General features: G+C 40.7%; 1 protein-coding gene across 1 annotated transcript; it reads right to left on the bottom strand.

Annotated features, from left to right (window-relative positions):
• Positions 1 to 1,699: 1,699 nt before the first annotated feature.
• On the bottom strand, positions 1,700 to 6,399 carry LOC143542893 (axial regulator YABBY 1-like). Its single transcript, XM_077035365.1, has 7 exons — positions 6,059 to 6,399; positions 5,625 to 5,804; positions 4,962 to 5,073; positions 3,940 to 3,988; positions 2,487 to 2,562; positions 2,259 to 2,333; positions 1,700 to 1,891 (listed from the first exon to the last, which is right to left on the bottom strand). The coding sequence occupies exons 1-7, from the start codon at positions 6,164 to 6,166 to the stop codon at positions 1,823 to 1,825; spliced, it is 669 nt and encodes a 222-aa protein (XP_076891480.1). The 5' UTR covers positions 6,167 to 6,399; the 3' UTR covers positions 1,700 to 1,822.
• Positions 6,400 to 18,004: the final 11,605 nt, after the last annotated feature.

Below are 18,004 nucleotides of genomic sequence, written 5' to 3'. Positions count from 1 at the left end.
TTACTAAAAAGAGATTTTGATCATGATACGTATTTATTTAATCTTTTGTTTTATATTTGATTAAGAAGGGCCGGTGATGATTTACTATGTTGGAAAAAGACTAAAAGAGATAAATAAATAAATTAAAAGTAGGTATTAGTGTGATTATGTTTCGAATAAAAAATTGAGTGTTCATATTAATAATTGATTTGAGTAAGGTTGACAAATTAAGTAGTTGGGTGTGGGTGCATCTAGTGCCAACCCATAACCCCTTTCGGTTTACACTTAATTCACATTATAAAACATATAAATATCATAATAAAAAAATAGATAACTAAGTAACATAAGACTTGATACTAAAACTAAATATCTTCCTAGGAAAAGATACGAAGCAAGGCCATGTTTGGTGGTTTTAAGTTTTAACTATATGCCATTGTTGAAGTGTTAGTCATTATTACATAACCATTGAGCTTTTAACTAAACCATCATTTCACAAGAATGTAGTGCTTTAAAATTAAAATAAGTTAAAGGAAAAAAATGTGTGATTGGTTGATTATAGGTGGGCCCCATCTCTCACGCTTTTTGACGTCAGGGCCGGCCTTTAGGGAGGACTGGGTGGGCGACGGCCCCGACCCGACACCTTGCTAGGCCCGTAATTTTTTTTAAATTATATGTATTTTTATTAAAAACAATATTTATATTTAATGTTTAAACTCAATTACAGAACAACTAGTTAAAGGGGTTGTGACTCTCAACAAAAATGTCGTGATGTTTAAGTCTATTTTTATACAAAAGTTTTTTACACAACTTAAATCATAACAAAGTATATGCTCATTTAAAAATTAAATTATTTAAAGCTAACAAAATATTAATTTTACTTGAGGCCCAAAATATTTTTCGCCTTCGGCCCAGAAATATTTTGGCTTCTCGAAGCCGGGCTTGACGGTGTTGTTATTCTTATGGTTGTAAAAATCGTGTCTGGGCGTCGAGTACTCAACCAACAATCCCAGAGTAATCCCCGCTTAGGCCGAGTTCTCGTTGAACCATCCCCGGGTACTCTTCGACTAAGGCCGAGTACTCCCAACTCCCTAGTCGGCCGCCTAGGGTCCACAACAACTTTTGCAACCTTGGTTATTCTTGAAAGATTCGGAGCTTGATCAAGAACCCAATTCAAGGGTTTGGAACCATAGACTTGCGCTCTATAATATCCTATTAGATATTATACATGTAGGGGACCATGAGATTTGAATGATATTTTGTGAAGGCATGCATATGGTACACATGTATGGCTTATTCATAGTGTAGCTATAGGCACTATAAATTAAGGCTCGTCACATTAAAAGTATAAATGGACAACAATGATGGCGGTGGAGGTTGGTAGCTAGGTTTATGATCCCCACCATTATCCTTTTAACATATGAAGGGTGGCACATCAAGCAAACACCTTTACTTAACAGATCACAAGAAAGGTGCAAATGCAAGCTTATTGGTACTCATAGATGGTAGGTATTCAATGCCACCAGAAGATATATAACTTAGCACATGTCCCTCCATTCACTCTTAATTTAACCTTCTAATGAACTAAAAGGAAAACAGTTTCAAAACCAAGGAGATCAATTTTGATACAAACTTCATGAGCGAGTCACCATGAAATTAGGGCATTCAAGAATGACTAACTACTAGACTTTACATCCGATCTCCCTATCGATACGAAAACGAATTAAAACGTAAGACTTTGATTGGAAGACGACAGGATAAACACACGAACAACTAATTATTCGGTCTTAATTAGACATTTAAGCAACAACAAGGCAAACAACACTAGAAACGTAGAAACCCAAGCTTAATAAGGCGAAACCCCGACATTTGCAGTGGCCAAAAATCCATCTTTCATGAGCAAATCCTCCCCTTCCTGTGCTAATCAAACACAAAGATACAATGAAACACAAACATCTGTTGTAATTAGTTTTTAGAGTTATATTTTTTTTATTGTTGTAATCAGTTTTAAAATTATTTTTCTGATTATAAGATTAAGAGTTATTCAATCCAAATTCATTGTTTTCGTTTTAATGAGTTATATCAATTGGTTTGAACTTTTGTTTTAAGACAAGGCTAGCTTATCTAACAAAGAAAGTTTAATAAATTAAGATGACATGTACAAAAACGTAAACACATGATGTATAAGAAAAAAATAATATTAACATAGGACCAACAAAGATATGTTTGACCAAGAAAAAGAAACTTCCAATTCCAGGGTAAAAACTAAAAAGGATTATTACCTGTTGGCACACATTAGGTTTCTTCACGGGTTGATCAGACATGAGTCCGAAGTGGATGTGAGGAAAGTGGGCCCACTTAAAAAAACATTTTACAAAATAAAAATAATATTAGAAATCATATAATATAAAAAGGAAACCCTAGTTAATTCAAAAGAAACCCTAGCTAGTTGTTTCTTTTGTTTTAGACTTTTAGGCTAGAAAATCAATATTATTTAATTATCATCTCACATTTTTTGCAGCTGCACTGAAGGCCTCTCTATGACTGATATCAGGGTTTCCTGCTTTGATACGTTGGATCTCTTCCCTGCAATTCAGAGTTTTTATATAAAACAATATTAAAATTTATTGTTTCACTCAGATATATTCAATACTATTCTTTACATATATTATTTATAATTAGTTTTGAAAAGCTTTGTGTCCCAAAAAGCTTCAATTCATCTGTATATCTGATTGAATATGCCCTGCAGCCTTTATGCCTTTATTAACAATTTTATGAAGAAATTAGTTAAAATATAGATTTCAGAAAATGTCTTTAATGTTCATAAAGTTTTTTGGGTTAATATTAGTCAAAACAGTACATTTCTAATTAATTAAAATATCATGTAATTTTTTTTTTGTTTTTTCATACAAATATTAATATGTTTATTTTAATATTAAAGAAAGATAAATATTAAATAATGCTTCTGGCCCCAAATATTAAGTGCTTCAAATTTTCATGTACCAAATATTAGAATTTATAATCCAATTTGAAAAATCAAATTTCATGGTATGGAGAGTAAATACTAATATGAGTAAACTGCGGTTTTCGTCCTTATGGTTTGTTAAATAGATTATATAAAAGTTTTTTGTGTTAATATTGGTCAAAACATAGTGCATTTCTAATTAATTAAAATATCATGTAATTTTTTTTTCATACAAATATTAATATGTTTAATTTAATAAAAAAAGAAAGATAAATATTAAATAATGCTTAAGTGCTTCAAATTTTCATGTACCAAATATTAAAATTTATTAACCATAGTTTTAATGAAAATAATCCAATTTGAAAATCAAATTTCATGGTATGGAGAGTAAATACTAATAGGTAGGAAACTCACAATTTGCAACAATTAATTGCACAGTACAAGAAATTCATTAAATAAATTGTACCATGCTGTCTAAAGCAAGCACTACGTTTTTAACTTAAAAATTCTTATCACGAGTACTTCAATTTTTCAGATTTGACGTTTGATTTTGTTTTTTTATTATTTCTGTATGTCCATCGTATGCTCTTTCATCCCATATGTTCTTTCATGTTTACTTTTTCAAAAATCAACAGAAAAGAATCATTTAATCAGCCATCACATTATATTGAAGATCATTAGCTTAAAAAATATTTAAAACTAACACAAATATGTTGTACCCTAATATTCCAATGTTTGTTGTACACTAGTAGATGATCATATGTAAACATATACCAAATGTTTATATATGTTCTTTCATGTTTTCTTTTTCAAAAATCAACATTTTTTTTTCATATATCAACAGAAAAGAATCATTTAATTAGAAGCAACCATATTATATTGAAGATCATTAGCTTAAATATTTAAAACTAACACAAATATGTTGTACATTGGTATATTATCATATGCATTAGTATAAATGTATAATATTTTATTTGTTGAAAGTTAAAAGTACTTACTTGATAAATCTGTTGTAAGCAGAAGGCACTCTTGGGCGTTTCTCTGGAGCTACAAATAGATGACAAACAAAGCGACAAAGTAAACAGACATTACATTAAAATCGTTTCACTACTGACTATTTTGTATACTATATATCTTCTCTCTCTCTCTTATCATAACATCATCATTATCTTTATCTATAAAACAATTCTAACCATTTTATTTTCTGGGGTTGATAGACTTTCTGATATTGATACACATGCAAACGAAAAACATAACAAAAAGGACAGAAATATTGATAAGTCAATGAACAAAATATTAAAATGTGATAAGATAAAAAGGAACAAATATTGTAAAAGTTAAATATTATATTTGTGAGAGCTTTTATTAATTAACCATATAGTTGCTGTTTGGAGTAATAATAATATTAGGGTTTCTTGAATGAGTAGTAATGTAACTCAGTGCAAAGTTGCTGAAGTAAAGTTGCCTTTTTGGTTGTACAACTTGAAATTTTCAGAAAAAGAAAGAAGATGGAAAGGAATGAAATAAAATCTAAAGAAAGAGAGTCTTTCTTCATACCAAAAACAAGGGTTCTTACGATCCCATTTGAGTGTAAAACTTTTGAAAGTACAAATTCTGTAATATTTTGGTAACCTTGTTTCATTTTCTCAATTAAAACTACTCAAGTTTATATATTTATAATTACCATTAGCATATATAGTATATATTAAAACTAAAATAAAGAATATACTTAACATTGTTCTATCTTCATGACTTCATCACAAAACTTAATGTATAGTTAGTGAAACAAACCAAAAAACCTTAAAACTAAATAATTAACAAAACTTATATGAGTTTATCACAAAGCTTAATGTATATTTAGTGAAAGTGTGAAACAAACCAAAAAAACTTGAAATTAAAGAATTAATTAACAAGACTTATATGACTTATATGACTTCATCACACAAAGCTTAATGTATAGTTAGTGAAACAAACCAAAAAATCTTAAAACTAAAGAATTAACAAGACTTATATGACTTACGTCTGTTTGCCACAGGAGGTTTAGGAAGATCATCAATTCGAACAGGCGCGAAGGTCTCGTTTGGATTCGGTTGATTGATGAACAAGTTAGATGGGGTGTTTCTCATCTCCTCCTGAAATATTTTCAAACTTTAATTGAACTTATGTATACATTTAGCGAATTAGGTTTAGATTATCATGTCCTTTACAGTTTTAAGCAATTGAGATGATATCCTTGAGGACCCATAAACACAAAAGGGGAAATTGTAAGCAAGCAACAAGATCTTAACAAGAAAATAAGTGAAAACAAAAGATAATTGAAATGATTTCTTGTACGATGCTATTCTTGCTTATTCTTCGATAACAAATAGAAAAAATTAAAAAAAAAAGTAGTTCAGTTGGACTGAGTGGATTAAAAATCATCTTCCTGTCATGTAATTATTCGTTTTGCAAGTTAGTAAGACATAACTAAAGCCATTCAAGAAAAAAAGAAAAAGATAAGCAATTGCATAACAATAACCATAACCCTAACCCTAAATATCCTTTTTAAAGAAAAGATCTTCAGTTTTTATAAAATACCCATATGGGTTATCTTTCTTTTTGAAATCTAACATGAGTTGTGTACATATAAAATACTCCATATTGTTTGATCAAATTAACATATAAGTTAGTTTATAGTTTATACCATAATGTTTTGAGGAGAGAAGAAATTATGGCCAAGATGGAACTGATTAGCAGCCGTGTTGGCCGAAACAGCAGTCGCGGTTGCCGGGAAGAGACCGCGCATGTTGACCGACAAGAGATTAGTGCAGTGGCCACATCTAACGGTAACAGTTGTGTACAAACTGGTACAAGGAACACTCACCTATAATTAACACCATCAAAGTAACAAAAAATTATATTAATATCATTAAGATTTGATGTAACAATAATAATCATTAACATCAATTTATGAACAAGTATCTAGACTATGTGAGCTAGAGTTTTCATGTCATAATTCATGAGATCAGGTTATATATATATTTATATATGTATATAGGCATCAAGAAAATCAGAAAGTAACAAAGTAGGTAATAATTATTAATCAAAGATTGTGATGATGATGATGATGTTTTTTACCGCAAGGACAGTTTCACGGTAGTTGCATTGGCAATAACATAGCCTCTTTGAGGGAGGAGAGAGGTGGTGGTGGTGGTGGTCCGGTGGAAAAGCAGCTGAAGATGACATGTTTTGCTCTTTACTCTCTCTCTTATTGATACTCTCTCTCACACACACATACACAGTATGATTTGATTGATAGATAAGATTGACTGAACAATGTGTGTGTGTATAGATTGATTGATGGACAGATTAACCACCCTTGGGATCTGATCTCCTTATGTTTATGTGTGTGTGTTCTTAAAGACAAGTGAGTTACAAATGAGAATGTGGGAGAAAAGAGAATTAGAGAGAAAGACCCACTATATAGGATAGCACTTGGATCATTCAAACTTTCAAACCCCACAATTGTTTCTCTTGTTTTTTCCTTAATATATTATTATTGTTTTTTTGTTGTTTATATCTCATAAATCATTGTATCATCATTATTATGTTTCTTTCAAGTGATTTTTCTTTTTTACTTTGCCCTTGTACTTTCATCACTCATCTTCTTTACCTATCAATGCATAAAATGAATTAATATTTTGAAATTCCTTATGCTATAAGTATTTAGGGTTGTTTGGGATTTTGTATTTATATTTTCTTATAATTTATGATAAGTTAAAAAAAAGTGTTAGGATTTTCTTATTATGTGAGGGGATATGGTGGTAACTTACACATTTATAACTTATAACTTCTCCTTATAAGTTATAAGGAGGTAAAATTTGAAATCCCAAACACAGTTTAGTGGTATTTAAACTTAATTCTGATATGGTTTGTTGAGCCAATTAAATTAAAATGTATATATCCACATCTTTTTAAGATTTTAGGCTATTTGAATATGTGATTGCTAAGAGAAATTAAATTTCATTTTTATAGCATATTACGAGGAAAAATGCAAATAGCAAAACATTTTACTCTAGCAAGTTTAAAATTAAGTAATCACATTATCATGTGAGTTAATTTTAAGAATCGTCATAGGACACGTTAATGATCAAGGGAGTTATAGTAAACGCGCCTAATTAAAGACCGACTGAATACCTAAGTTCAATAAAGATAGAACAAAATAAAAACAACGGCCAACCCTATATACATACCATAGGCTGTTGAATACACATATCCAAAATTGCCATAAATTATGAGATTTTGCTAGATAGCCACAAACAATTAGAGGTTATTATATATAACTACATGATCAAGCAAATTGCTTGATTTACATTAGCACATATAAAGTTGATGAGAATTGTTAAGTTCCTAACTATCACCTAGCTAATACCTCCTTGTTATGGTTGTTAGGCTGTTACCACTAAACTCAATAGCACTGCTTGGTTTACAAGGTAATCAAGTTTACAACCTCAAAATACGAAAGAACTTGATTTTATCTATAGCACTGCTTGGTTCAAGCGCCACCACTCCAATAACTCAACCCATAAGGGTGGGTAGAGTGCGGGTTCATTCCTCTCACTACGAACCTTTTGTTCCCACATCAGCATAGCTTTACTTTATATATCTATTTCGTTCATAAACTATAGAAATGCTCATCTTTCGCATCTCTAACCATTCATTGACTTTTTGGATTGTGCATTACTTGATTTGGTTGTATATCACGCATGTTTTCCCATGGTATCATTGGTACTGTAATACAGAGCAAGACTAAATTAGACGACGACACAAGAAAGTGAGGCGGTTTTCTAACTCGACACCACAAGGCGACATAGACCATGTTGCACACCCATCATCCACTCTCATCACCCTAAATACTATGATTATGGTATGAAACAAACACGTGAGTATGTGCACATTACACATGCTTGGAACACAACATTTTGAGAAAGACGATTACTAGTTTTCCTTAATTATCTATTGTTGACCATTGATATCTTAGTTACATTTTGACCATAGCGAACAGCCGAACATATATATCAATCAATCAATCGTACCAGTGGAATCCCATCAATATCATAGCTAACAGCCGGACATACACCTCCTAATATCTAGTCATAAAGTCCACATATAGCCCACTTTGTGAGACTTGAATCCGTACCAATTTGATATAAATAAACATCATATGTCACTAGGCCAACATGCTATATCAACTAAAATCGTGTCATTTAATTAAATATTTTCATCTTTTGGGGATGGGTTTGTTCCAACTTGTGGCTACAACCATAAAGGTATGTAGACACCACAAGAAACATATCGTCTTATATCTACATTCATCGATGTTTACCATCCCTAAGCTACACATGATGGAGACAACACTCTAAAGAGTTCCATTCATTGGCTTCTTGGTACTGCTTAATTTCTTGATATGTGCCTAAGTCTACAGTGCCGCCATGCACCGCCGGGAGTTGTGAACGTGGGATATTTAGTTTATCTTAATTATTACCTTAACTTCTTTACGTGGGTCTAGTTTGTTTAATAGTATTGTTAGTGGGTAGTTTTCTTTAAAGTAGTGGATAGTTAGTTACATGTTTAGTTTTCTTTTCTTGAAGGCTCTATATAAAGCCTAGTTTGTATGGTAACATATTATGAATGAAAAATGATGTTGAAGAGGTAGGTCCCAGCAGAGCCCAGTTGGACCCGCAAGACTCACCTTGAAGAGAGACGTCTGCGCAGAAACCAACTGGATCCGCAGGACCCACCATGCTCAGAGACGTGACGTCCTTACGCGTAGTATGCAAGCTGTTCCCGCAGGAAATGCCTCCCAATGGTGAAGTACTCTGCCTGTTCCCGCAGCTGCGGATACAAGCCATCAGGGAAGGCCACCCGCGCAGCAAGGCTACACGCACAAGGCACTTAGCTCTCAATAGTTCAGTTGTCACCTGAAGGAATGAGCAAAGCCGGGAACAATCCCGCACAAAGGCGGGAGGGGGAATACTCCCGCCCAAATAAGCCAGTCCGTACGATACGGGAAGATCTTCTGTACTGTACCTGACGAGGTATGGGCAAAAGATCTGACCAAAGATACGACAGCTCATTGACAGCAGTATGGCGAGCAGCATGCTCTTGTACTGTATGTCACTATTAGCCGCTGCCTACTCACCAACTCCTGTCATACCACGTGCATAGCCGGTAGTTGGTGGAAAAGGAATAGTACACAGCAGGCCTGGTCAATGTCAGCCGCTGCCTACCCACCAACTACCAGCAGGGCACGTGCGTAGGCCACAGTTGGTAGAACAGGAATACTATTCAGCCGGCCACACCTCCTTGGAAACCTACCTTCGGCTATAAATACCCCAAATGGTATGATCATCTCATCTTATCACATTATCATCATATTATACCTGATATCTGCTCTAGCAATCTCTTAATATACATTTATATTTAAGAGCAATCTAGTCTGATTCTCACGCCGGAGGGTGGTCACAAGGAGGAACCCCCCCCCTTCTCAGTGACGAGCTCACGGTGTCTGTTTTGCAGGTTATCAGAAGAACCATCTTTTCCGGGTCTAACCCCTCGTGGGAAACATCTATCTAACCCCCAGGTTACCCGTAATCTGCCCGGGGTCCGATTAGTGTTTCTTCATTGGCGCCATCCGTGCATAAAAGCTAGAACTTCATTTCTCTTCAGTTTTTTCAAACTTCTGGAAAGATGGTTAAAGAAACTCCGGTAACCACAACCCCAGCTACTGGGGGGAATACCGGCGACTACACAGTTCTTACGAACACTACCCCGGTTACCCAAGCCGGGGCAAGTGCAGTAAAATTTACGAACACTACCCCAGTTACCCAAGCTGGGGCAAGTGCAGTAAATAATCGCTCACTGGGATTCACCGATACCCGGTTAGAGAGAGAACGAACGAGGCTCCCCCGCCAAACACTCGATGAAATTAAAGCGTGGGCGGAAGCACGTCAAAAGGAATTCCAAGCTGAGTTGGACGAACGCTTGCGTTCCGTCCAACAGGCTGACGAATTTGGAAGCACTCAACAGCTCAACATTAGTGAGTGCGAATACTCGGAGGAATCCGACACCGACGCGAACCCTCGCCATAGGGCAAAAGGGAAGCGTAAGGAAACGGACTCCCAACCGAGAAGGCGTTTTGGAGAAGCCTTCAAACCAAAAAACACAGGTGGAAATCCACGTGACTTCTCGAAAGCATTTACACCAAATGCTGCAAAGGCGGGAACGTCCAAATTTGCAAAGGACATTGCGGAAGCAATCGTCCCGAAAAGTGCCAAACAGATGTCCAACATCGGCACTTACGATGGTATATCTGATCCAGACAATCATTTGAACAGGTTCATAGCGGGGGCAACCATCAGTAGTTGGACAGAACCTACGTGGTGTTACATGTTCCAAATGACGCTTGTTGGGGCTGCTAGAGCGTGGTTCGATCGTCTACCGGTCCACCACATCTACGGTTGGGAAGACTTCCAGCAAAAGTTTAGCCAACACTTCAGCCAGCAAAGAAAGTATACCGAGGAACAATGGACAATCCTCAAATGCATTCGAGAGGAAGATGAATCTTTGCCAAACTTCATCACTCGCTTCAACTCAAAGAAGCTAAGTTTGGGTAATATTAGCGAAGATCTTGTTCGCGCTGCTTTCATCCAGGGCGCGAACGACCCAGAGCTCATCCGCACCTTAACGGGTAAAGATAGCATGCCATCCACATGGGATGTCATCATGACAACAGCAAAACGCTTTGCGGAAACGGAGAAGCAACTGGGTAGAGATCTCCCCCAGAGCACAAACCTCTACACCCAGAAAACAAGAGAAGACAACGTCCTTACCGCCCGATTAAACAAAAAGCGGAAGCTAGGCATTTGGCAGTCAAGGGTAAACTTTGACACCTCATCCGGCTTGCAACATCGGTTAGGCGGAAGGGATAACGTACAGTCGAACCAGAACTCTAGATGGACGCCACTCACCAAAAGCGTCACCGAGATATTCGCCACTGAGGAGCTCCCATGGCCAAAGGCTCCAATAATCCGACATCGTCACAATGCTGATCGGAGCAAATACTGTGACTTTTACAGGACAAAAGGCCACAACACTGAAGAATGCACAGACGTAAAGGACATGGTCGAAGCATTCGTCAGAGATAGGACGCTCGCGCACCTCGTGGCGCAATGAACGGTGAGCAGGCTGATGCATGTAGAACCCCAGTTGGGGAAAACACGAATAAAATTGCAGCTTCAATGTTGGAGACTACATGCTGCGCAAACAACGAGATCCCGAACCAGGTGCATATCGGCTCGATGGCACTCCCATCCCAACAACATGGAAGGGAGCTCAATTACACAGTTTGCATGTAGATCAATTCCAAATTTGTAAAGAAAAGGCCCAGAGCCACTACTAATGGAAATGATTCTCCTTAGAACATCGACGCTGATGATTTTACATTTATACTTTATGAACTTTCAACACTGATGCCGGATTTCACCGCATACATAAGTGTGAAAGTCGTTGCGTGGGAAGGCGGCAAAACCCGCATAAACCCAAAAAATGGCAAACCTTCACGCAGATCAGTTGAAGGGTAAAGTTCAGTCATCCCACTAAATGAAAGTGCCGGTCTATCCGCATGAATCATGATAGAGGAAACTGAACACTAACCTATTAACAACCGCGCGTCGAACGGTTAATTTATTCAACACGGATATGCCGGTTTTCACCGCATAATTACGTGGAAAGTCGTTGCGTGGGGAAGGCGGTAAAACCCGCATAAACCCAAAAAACGGCAAACCTTCACGCAGGTCAGTTGAAGGGTAAAGTTCAGTCATCCCACTAAATGAAAGTGCCGGTCTATCCGCATGAATCATGATAGAGGAAACTGAACACTAACCTATTAACAACCACGCGTCGAACGGTTAATTTATTCAACACTGATGCCGGTTTTCACCGCATACATAAGTGTGAAATTCGTTGCGTGGGGAAGGCGGCAAAACCCGCATAAACCAAAAAAACGGCAAACCTTCACGCAGGTCAGTCATAGGTAAACTTTGGTCATCCAACTAAATGAAAGTGCCGGTCCTAACCGCACAAATCATGAGAGGAAACCGAACCTATTGACAACCGCGCGTCGAACGGATAACTTATTCAAAACAGAATTTCTAACAAAAGGATGAGGAAAACCTACACGCAGGTCAGATGTAGGTAAAGTTTAGCCATCCTACTAAGTGCAAGTAACGGTCCTACCCGCACAATCACGAAAGAGGAAGCAAAACTTCAACCTATTATCTACCACGTTCAAAGGTTAACTTATCCTAAACACTTAGAAATTTCAAAAAAGATGAGGAAAACCTCCACGCAGGTCAGATGTAGGTAAAGTTTAGCCATCCTACTAAGTGCAAGTGACGGTCCTACCCGCACAATCACGAAAGAGGAAGCAAAAATTCAACCTATTATCTACCACGTTCAAAGGTTAACTTATTCTAAACACTTGGAAAATTGCTAATTTAAACTAAAGTATGCAAGTCATATAACGTTTATAAAGCAAGGAATCCAGTGAAAATAGCGGTCTTACCCGCACAAAGATTTATATTTCATAATATTCATTACAAGAATGGCCGGGTAACTACCCGCCTACAAGAATATAAATCTATAAAAGCTAAACCTATCCTAGCAGTGGGAAGGGATCTTCAGGATCAAACTTCAGGGCCACTTCCACTTGGACCAGCACCATCAGTAGAGCGTGGCAGTTCAAGGAAAGCTTTAAGGATAGCTAGCCCATCATCAGCAGCAGCAACTTCGTTCACCTTCTCCACCACCGGATGCGGGAAGGCGGCATACTGATTCACTGCTTGGTCGTATACAGCTTCAGTATCCACATCAAATAAAGGGAAGTTGGAAGGCGGGATGCCTTTCTCAACGAACCCTAGACCAAGCAGGAAGCCGGCCTTTTCCCCATCCTCATGAGAAGCGTTGAGGGCTGCGCTCATAGCATCGTCATAAGACGTATCCGCAAAAACCCGATGCACAACCTACAAGAAAAAATACAAGTATCAAAACCTTTTCTATTTACAAAGAAAAGCGTGAAGACATGAAGCTAAACATACCTGAGACAACGCTTCTCGAAGAAGCCATTCCTTGGCAACCAGAGCCTCCTGGAGGGCAGCTTGAGCTTCGTTACGGGCGCGTTCGGCTTCACTTTGGTTGAGGTTGGCAAGCAACACTTCTTTAGCCGCAGCCTCTTCGACGCCCTTTAGCTTCCGCTCAGTGTGGTCAAGCACCCCCCTCTGGTCCAAGATCTCCTGGAGCTTTTTGGCGTCTTCCATCGCCAAGGCATCATGAGCCTGCTGGAGAGCCTCTAATTTGGCCTTAAGCTCCTCATTCTCCACGCGTAGAGGCTCAGCAACAGCTTCAGCCTTGGTGGCCCTCTCGGTTGCGTTCCGTGCAGTTTCCTTAGCCAGCCGAAGCTGTTCATTAACAGCCTGGGCAGCCTTGGAACGGGCTCGAGCCGGGCCTGAACTTCAACCTCGAGGGCCTTGAAGGCCTTCTCCTTTTCCGCAGCCACTGCGGTTAGCCTTAAGTTCTCCTCCCGGACAGCCCGCGCCTGAGCTACTTCTTGGATGCGAGCTGCTTTTAACTTGTCGTTTTCACGACAAAGCAACTCGACGCGCGGCTGCATCCGAGCCAGGAGAACCCGAAGCTCATTGGTTAGCCTACCCTCCTGGTAGCTAGCCATGGCTTCCCCCAACGCACCACTGGGAGCTGCGTGACGAGCCCAGTCCACGCATTCCACAGGCGTGCGAAGGGTTGTTCCTCGGCGGATGTTCCATCGTGGAACATACACTTCATTGGAATCCGACACTGCAAAAAACATAAAGCAATTAGGAAAAGATGATAAAAATTTAAAAAGGCCAAAAGAACCCTACGCACCTGTAGGGTCAATAACAGGCCGATAGCCGCCAAACCCATCACCTGAACCCAAGGGAAATCCGTCCAAGAGGTCAGGTAGATGGGAAGGAGGCAGAGGTTGGCGAGAAGGCCCATGCATACCTGAAGGATCGGCCATCGTTGCCGATGACGGAGGAGGCATGGTAAAAGCCGCCGCGGTCGCCGCTGCGGAATCCGCAGCAAAAGTAACCGCCGGCTCAGTGAAAGATGCGGTAAAAATGGCACTGACAGCCGGCGGTGATGTCATCACAGCTGGAACAGTCGGCTCAACGGAGTGAGCAACTGAACCAGCGGAAGCAGGCGCAGGCGCAGCCGCCTGGGTCGTCGCCTCAGGTAGGCTGACCAAGCCTACCGTCATGGGCAGAGAGGTACTCCTCCCCGCTCCACCCTGGAATGCGTCAACATCCACGCCTGCACAAAGAAGATAAGTGTTAATGATATTAAGCTATGAAGTTAAAAATAAAGTTTGTACTTACGGGTTTTCTTGAGCCTGAAAGTGCGGACAGGCGGGGACGAACCCGATGGAGCCGGCCTTTTTGCGCCGCTCACCGTCGTCATCCGGGGCTCTCCGGAGGTGACAGTCGCAGCCTCCGGAGCAGTGGTCCTATCACCACCCGGGTTCCCCGCCACCTCCTCGCTCTCGGCCTCTTAGTCAGACCGAGGCACCGGATCAGCAGTGGAGGCCACCTTCTCCTTTCCCTTTCCGCCGGCAGCCTTCTTCTTCCGCACCAACGGAGGACCATCTGCGGATTCCTCATCAGAGCATAAGATTAGAGGAATACCAGCAGAGGTTTCAGCATTGAGGGGTCGAGGGTTGAATAACGCCTTACCTGGCCGCCTGGCGCTTAGGATCTCGTGACCTGACGGGTAGACCTCCACGAACCGATCCGCCGTCTGTTCAAGGATGGGCAACTCGTTCTCATCTAGAGCGCGAGTACCCATCCGAGCGGGACTGTCAGCCTCCCGCGGATACAGGAGCGACTGCAAGTCGTTGCCCTCTGAAATAAACAGGAAAGAAGTTAGAAGAGATTCTAAATCAACAAAAAGAAACAGAGCATACCGTAAGGAACAGAGTTCGAACCGTATTCAAGGACGATTGGGATCTTTTGCGCATCCGCATCCTTCCACACCCGGCTCATCCCGAGCATCACCATCCCGGACTCCGCAAACCGGTAAACCGGAGATTGGACTCGGGATATCTTCGAGAACCATTCCGCCTCCTGGTAGTTGGAGGGGTGAAGGCTGGGAAGTGCTTTCCCATTCTTGAATTTCATGGCAAGGGGGATGGCGCGAGCGGAGATGTAGAAGAACTCCCGCTTCCACGAGCGAAGACTGCGCTCGGTTGCGCAAATCTTCAAACCCTTGATCCGGGTTATCAACGTATACCACCCCTGGATGCACCTCCAAGAGTAGAAGGTCATCAGGCGGTCGACGAAGGGCTCAATGCCAAGAATCCGGCGCACCCACTCGAAGTGGCGAATCTTCGCGATCGTCATCGGGTGCACCTCGGTCAGGTGTACACCGTGCCTCTCTAGGACACGGTACACAAACTTTGTCAACGGGAACCTAAGATTCCCATAGACAAAGAATGCAGCATATACCCCGATCTTGCCTCTGGGGGCATCATACACCGTCTGATGAGGTTCAGGAAACTCAGGCTCGAGAGACTCGAGCATGAACTTCTTGACGATGTACTGATACAGATCGACAGGCAGAGCACACTGGCACTCGCCAGCAGTACTCTTGTCATCGGCGAACACTCCAGCCTCCTGGGCTGTTGCTTCGAGATCGTGAGAAGACATCTTGCAGATGAAAGAAGAAAACGATTTCAAGAGAATGCTCGACTGAAAAGATGAGTATTCACCGGAAATCGTTTTAAAGATGAAGAGAAAAGTGAAAGTGTGGATTACAAAGAGCCCTCTCCCCCTTTATATACTAATCGCAATTAATGCGATGAATTTAATGCGGAAGAGAGAGAAATCGAAGGTGCAATGAAACTGTGACACGTGGCAAAAAGCAAGCTGGCAACAGCTGTTGAAAGGACGCGTACCATTAATTTCGCGGCCACGCGCACGAAAAATCGCGCCCACGCGCCTGAAAAAGCGTCTGGAATGACCATGTACTGTCACGTCACCATAACTTCCTGCACGTCCTGACACAGTCAGAAGAAACCGTCGCACGACGTTTCAGAGGTTTGGACTGTTCTTATCCTTTCACCAACTCTTCGAATTTCAAAATTCAAAAAGATTCAAAAGTAAGCGGGAAAATACCCCTTACCTTGGCAACCAAGTAACCATAAGACGGATGCGGGTACAGTGTTAAGGCAAAACCCTTCACATACCTAGCACCCGCAGGGAATTGAAGCCAATAATATCTCGGCAACCAAGTAACTATAAGACGGGTGCGGGTACAGTGTTAAGGCAAAACCCTTCACATACCTAGCACCCGCAGGGAATGGACGCCAGGAATACCTTGGAAGTAAAGTAACCGTAAGACGAGCGCGGGTACAGTGTTAAGGCAAAACCCTTCACATACCTAGCGCTCCGCAGAAAATTGAAACCAAGAAGGATCTTCTGGGCAATGCTTGCGGAAACGGGAATAACATCCCCGCATAGTGGGAACGTCGAGAACTACATTGTTTGAAGCTCCAGGATGGAATTGGTGGTTTTAACATAATTGATCACTATGTTCAAAACTACCAAAACCTCATGGAGAATCCACACAAGTGGGACTCAACGCTCCTGACTTGCGAGGAGGTTACAGACCTACCCGCATCATACCCAAAGATCAAGCAGGAAAGTCGGGAATTTCTGCAAGTGACATAAGGACTTCCGCGGGAAGAATCCCCATAGAAAACCTTTAAACTAAACCCTTTTCAAAACCCTTTGCTTAAGTCCAAAAGTTCACCTCACTTTATTAAACATTCATGAGAAGAACATTGGACTGGGGGGACTTGAAGAGGTAGGTCCCAGCAGAGCCCAGTTGGACCCGCAAGACTCACCTTGAAGAGAGACGTCTGCGCAGAAACCAACTGGATCCGCAGGACCCACCATGCTCAGAGACGTGACGTCCTTACGCGCAGTACGCAAGCTGTTCCCGCAGGAAATGCCTCCCAATGGTGAAGTACTCTGCCTGTTCCCGCAGCTGCGGATACAAGCCATCAGGGAAGGCCACCCGCGCAGCAAGGCTACACGCACAAGGCACTTAGCTCTCAATAGTTCAGTTGTCACCTGAAGGAATGAGCAAAGCCGGGAACAATCCCGCACAAAGGCGGGAGGGGGAATACTCCCGCCCAAATAAGCCAGTCCGTACGATACGGGAAGATCTTCTGTACTGTACCTGACGAGGTATGGGCAAAAGATCTGACCAAAGATACGACAGCTCATTGACAGCAGTATGGCGAGCAGCATGCTCTTGTACTGTATGTCACTATTAGCCGCTGCCTACTCACCAACTCCTGTCATACCACGTGCATAGCCGGCAGTTGGTGGAAAAGGAATAGTACACAGCAGGCCTGGTCAATGTCAGCCGCTGCCTACCCACCAACTACCAGCAGGGCACGTGCGTAGGCCACAGTTGGTAGAACAGGAATACTATTCAGCCGGCCACACCTCCTTGGAAACCTACCTTCGGCTATAAATACCCCAAATGGTATGATCATCTCATCTTATCACATTATCATCATATTATACCTGATATCTGCTCTAGCAATCTCTTAATATACATTTATATTTAAGAGCAATCTAGTCTGATTCTCACGCCGGAGGGTGGTCACAAGAAGGAACCCCCCCTTCTCAGTGACGAGCTCACGGTGTCTGTTTTGCAGGTTATCAGAAGAACCATCTTTGCTGGGTCTAACCCCTCGTGGGAAACATCTATCTAACCCCCAGGTTACCCGTAATCTGCCCGGGGTCCGATTAGTGTTTCTTCAGATGTTTTAACAATCAAAGTCTCTTCCAAATATCTATGTTCTAATCTAGTTTCTATCTATTTTCTTTGGACCATTTGATTAACGAACAAGGTTCATATCAATGTTATGTACCCAACCCACGTTAACCATGCAACACTAATCCCACGTTCCCATTT

This window comes from Bidens hawaiensis, unplaced genomic scaffold, assembly GCF_021521415.1.
Source record: "Bidens hawaiensis isolate Kalapana, Puna unplaced genomic scaffold, B.hawaiensis_p1.1 tig00012999_1, whole genome shotgun sequence".
In the NCBI taxonomy this organism is placed as follows: domain Eukaryota; kingdom Viridiplantae; phylum Streptophyta; class Magnoliopsida; order Asterales; family Asteraceae; genus Bidens; species Bidens hawaiensis.
The sequence above is the reverse complement of the archived record's forward strand: the minus strand, read 5'-3'. Positions and strand labels throughout refer to the sequence as shown.